General features: G+C 65.9%; 1 protein-coding gene across 1 annotated transcript in view; it reads left to right on the plus strand.

Moving 5' to 3' along the window:
* Positions 1-3,194, plus strand: part of LOC112962746 (zinc finger and BTB domain-containing protein 45-like) — a 7,397-nt gene extending 4,203 nt beyond the window's left edge. The window contains exon 3 of the mRNA XM_026059187.1: positions 435-3,194. Within this exon, the coding sequence (XP_025914972.1) occupies positions 435-826 (392 nt within the window). The 3' untranslated portion in view covers positions 827-3,194. The remainder of the gene's footprint in view (positions 1-434) is intronic.
* The last annotated feature ends 490 nt before the right edge of the window (positions 3,195-3,684 follow it).

Consider the following 3,684-nt stretch of genomic DNA (forward strand, 5'->3'; position numbering starts at 1 on the left):
AGGGACACGGAGGGGGAAACGGGGACCTGGGGGGGACAGGGATGGGGACGTAAGGGGGACACGAGGGGACAGGGATGTACCAGGGACGTGGGGATGCGGATGCAACGGGGATGCGGGGCGGGTAAAGACACGGGAACAGCGACACGAGGCGACGCGGACGCAGGAGGGGAACGGGAACACGGAACGGGGACGAGGGACGACAGGGACCTGGAGGGACAGGGATGGGGACGTAAGGGGGACACGAGGGGACAGGGATGTACCAGGGACGCGGGGACGTGGATGCAACGGGGATGTGGGGCGGGTAAAGACACGGGAACGGCGACACGAGGCGACGCGGACGCGCCGGGGGACCGCGAACGGCGCCGTAAGCGGGTGAAACCAGGGACAAGGGACAACGGGGACGGCCACGTGCCACCGTGCCACCACCCCCGCAGGCGAGAAGCCCCACCAGTGCTCGATCTGCTGGCGCTCCTTCTCGCTGCGCGACTACCTGCTGAAGCACATGGTGACGCACACGGGCGTGCGCGCCTTCCAGTGCGCCGTCTGCTGCAAGCGCTTCACCCAGAAGAGCTCCCTCAACGTCCACATGCGCACGCACCGGCCCGAGCGCTTCCAGTGCCGCCTCTGCACCAAGGGCTTCTCCCACCGCACCCTCCTGGAACGCCACGCCGCCGCCAACCATCCCATCGGACCGCCACCGCCGCCACCACCGGCCACCGAGGTTTGGCAGCCTGAGCCACCACCACCACCACCACCACCGCCGCCACCGCCGCCACCAGAAGCTGGTCTGGCGGCTTGGCAGGGCGCCGAGGCCGGGCCGGCGTGACGGTAGCCGCCGGTTGCCTCGTCCCCTTCCATCTCGCCGAGGAGCGATCCGCCGGCGCGGCGCGGCGTGRAACTTGTGGGGAGGGACGGGAGGTCCCCGAGCGGCACCGCGACTCTCCGCCGGCTTCGGTTTGTCGGCGCGGGGCGGCGGAGAGCGAGGAAGGACGAGGACGGCGGGGCGGCGGAGAGCAAGGAAGGACGAGGTTGCTGGGATGGCAGAGAGCGGGGAAGGACGAGGACGGTGGGATGGCGGAGAGCAGGGAAGGACGAGGACGGTGGGATGGCGGAGAGCAAGGAAGGACGAGGTTGGTGGGATGGTGGAGAGCAAGGAAGGATGAAGTTGGTGGGATGGCGGAGAACGGGGAAGGACAAGGATGGCGGAAAGCAAGGAAGGATGAGGACAGTGGAGAGCGAGGAAGGACAAGGATGGCGGAGAGCGAGGAAGGATGAGGACGGCGGAGAGTGAGGAAGGACGAGGACGGTAGAGAGCGAGGAAGGACGAGGATGGCGGGGTGGCAGAGAGCAAGGAAGGACGAGGTTGCTGGGATGGCAGAGAGCGGGGAAGGACGAGGATGGTGGGATGGTGGAGAGCGAGGAAGGACGAGGACGGTGGGATGGCGGAGAGCAGGGAAGGACGAGGATGGTGGGATGGCGGAGAGCAGGGAAGGACGAGGATGGTGGGATGGTGGAGAGCGAGGAAGGACGAGGACGGTGGGATGGCGGAGAGCAGGGAAGGACGAGGATGGTGGGATGGYGGAGAGCRRGGAAGGACGAGGAYGGTGGGATGGCGGAGAGCAGGGAAGGACGAGGATGGTGAGATGGCGGAGAGCAGGGAAGGACGAGGATGGTGGGATGGTGGAGAGCGAGGAAGGACGAGGACGGTGGGATGGCGGAGAGCAGGGAAGGACGAGGATGGTGAGATGGCGGAGAGCAGGGAAGGACGAGGATGGTGGGATGGYGGAGAGCRRGGAAGGACGAGGAYGGTGGGATGGCGGAGAGCAGGGAAGGACGAGGATGGTGAGATGGCGGAGAGCAGGGAAGGACGAGGATGGTGGGATGGTGGAAAGCGAAGAAGGACGAGGACAGTGGGATGGCGGAGAGCAGGGAAGGACGAGGATAGTGGGATGGTGGAGAGCAGGGAAGGACAAGGACGGTGGGATGGTGGAGAGCAAGGAAGGATGAAGTTGGTGGGATGGTGGAGAATGGGGAAGGACAAGGACGGCGGACAGCGAGGAAGGATGAGGATGGTGGAGAGTGAGGAAGGACGAGGACGGCGGGATGGCAGAGAGCGAGGAAGGACGAGGACGGCGGGATGGTGGAGAGCGAGGAAGGACGAGGACGGCGGGATGGCGGAGAGCGAGGAAGGATGAGGACGGTGGGGCGGCGGAGAGCGAGGAAGGACGAGGACGGCGGCCGTGGCCCCGCGTGCCGGGTTATTAAACGCCCGTGGGGGCCGCGCGGGCGCCCGGTGGGCTCTGAAAACCCAATGCGAACGTTTGAAGGAAACGCTCCGTCCCCTCCGTTCGTGCCTTTTTTCCCCCCCATCCCTAAAAATCCCATCTCGGCGCGCTCCAAGTCGCTTTTAGGAATCGGCCTTTAATGAGGCTCCTGCCCCACGGGCACGTGGCCAGCGCGGAAGGGCCACGGTAGCCGTTGGCCGTGGCGTGGAGCCTCCCCAAGCCTTTGCGTTGGTGTTCACCCACGTGGCCTCTCCGTGAGCCGACGAGGGGGCTGAACCACGGCCCTGTGGCTACCGCAGAAGGGCCACGGTGGCCGTTGGCCACGTCATGGATGATCCCCGAGTCTTTGTGTCCGGGTTTGCCCCCATCCCACATCCGTTTGCCCACGTGGCTCCTCTGCAAGCCAACGACGGGCGTTGACGGGGCCGAACCACGTCCCTGTGGCTACCGCAGAAGGGCCGTGGTGGCCGTTGGCCACGTCATGGATGATCCCCGAGTCTTTGTGTCCGGGTTTGCCCCCATCCCACGTCCGTTTGCCCACGTGGCTCCTCCGCAAGCTGGTGACAGGTGCCAACTGGACCAACCATGTCACCGTGGCTACCACAGAAGGGCCRGGGTAGCCACTGGCCACTTTGTGGAGCCTCCCAGAGTATTTACAACCCCAATCCTATGTCCGTTTGCCCACGCGGGCTCTCTGGAAGCCAAGGCTGGGCATTGACAGGGCCAGACCACGTCCCCGTGGCTCCTGCAGAAGGGCTGTGGCCACCGCTGGCCATGTCACAGATCCTCCCCGAGTCTTTGCATCCGTGTTTGCCCCCGATCCTGCATCTGTTTGTCCATGTGGGCCCTCCACGAGCCAGCGACGGGGGCCAACTGGACCAAACCACGTCCCCGTGGCTACCACAGAAGGGCTGCAGTAGCCGCTGGCCTCAYTGAGGAGCCTCCCAAAGTCTTCATGACCCTGGTCCGACGTCCGTTTGCCCACGTGGCTCCTCTGCAAGCCGACGACGGGCGCTGACGGGGCTGAACCACGTCCCTGTGGCTACCGCAGAAGGGCCGTGGTGGCCATTGGCCACGTCACGGACCATCCCCAAGCCTTCGTGTCCAGGTTCGCCTCCATCCCACGTCCGTTTGCCCACGTGGCTCCTCTGCAAGCCAACGATGGGTGCCGATGGGGCCGAACCACGTCCCTGTGGCTACCGCAGAAGGACCGTGGTGGCCATTGGCCACGTCACGGACCATCCCCAAGCCTTCGTGTCCAGGTTCGCCCCCATCCCACGTCCGTTGGCTCTCCGCAAGCTGCCGACGGGGCTGAACCACGTCCCTGTGGCTACCGCAGAAGGGCCGTGGCGGCTGTTGGCCACGTCACGGACCGTCCCCAAGCCTCAGTGTCCAGGTT

This window comes from Apteryx rowi, unplaced genomic scaffold (assembly GCF_003343035.1).
Source record: "Apteryx rowi isolate R43461 unplaced genomic scaffold, aptRow1 scaffold_1533, whole genome shotgun sequence".
Classification (NCBI taxonomy): Eukaryota; Metazoa; Chordata; class Aves; order Apterygiformes; family Apterygidae; genus Apteryx; species Apteryx rowi.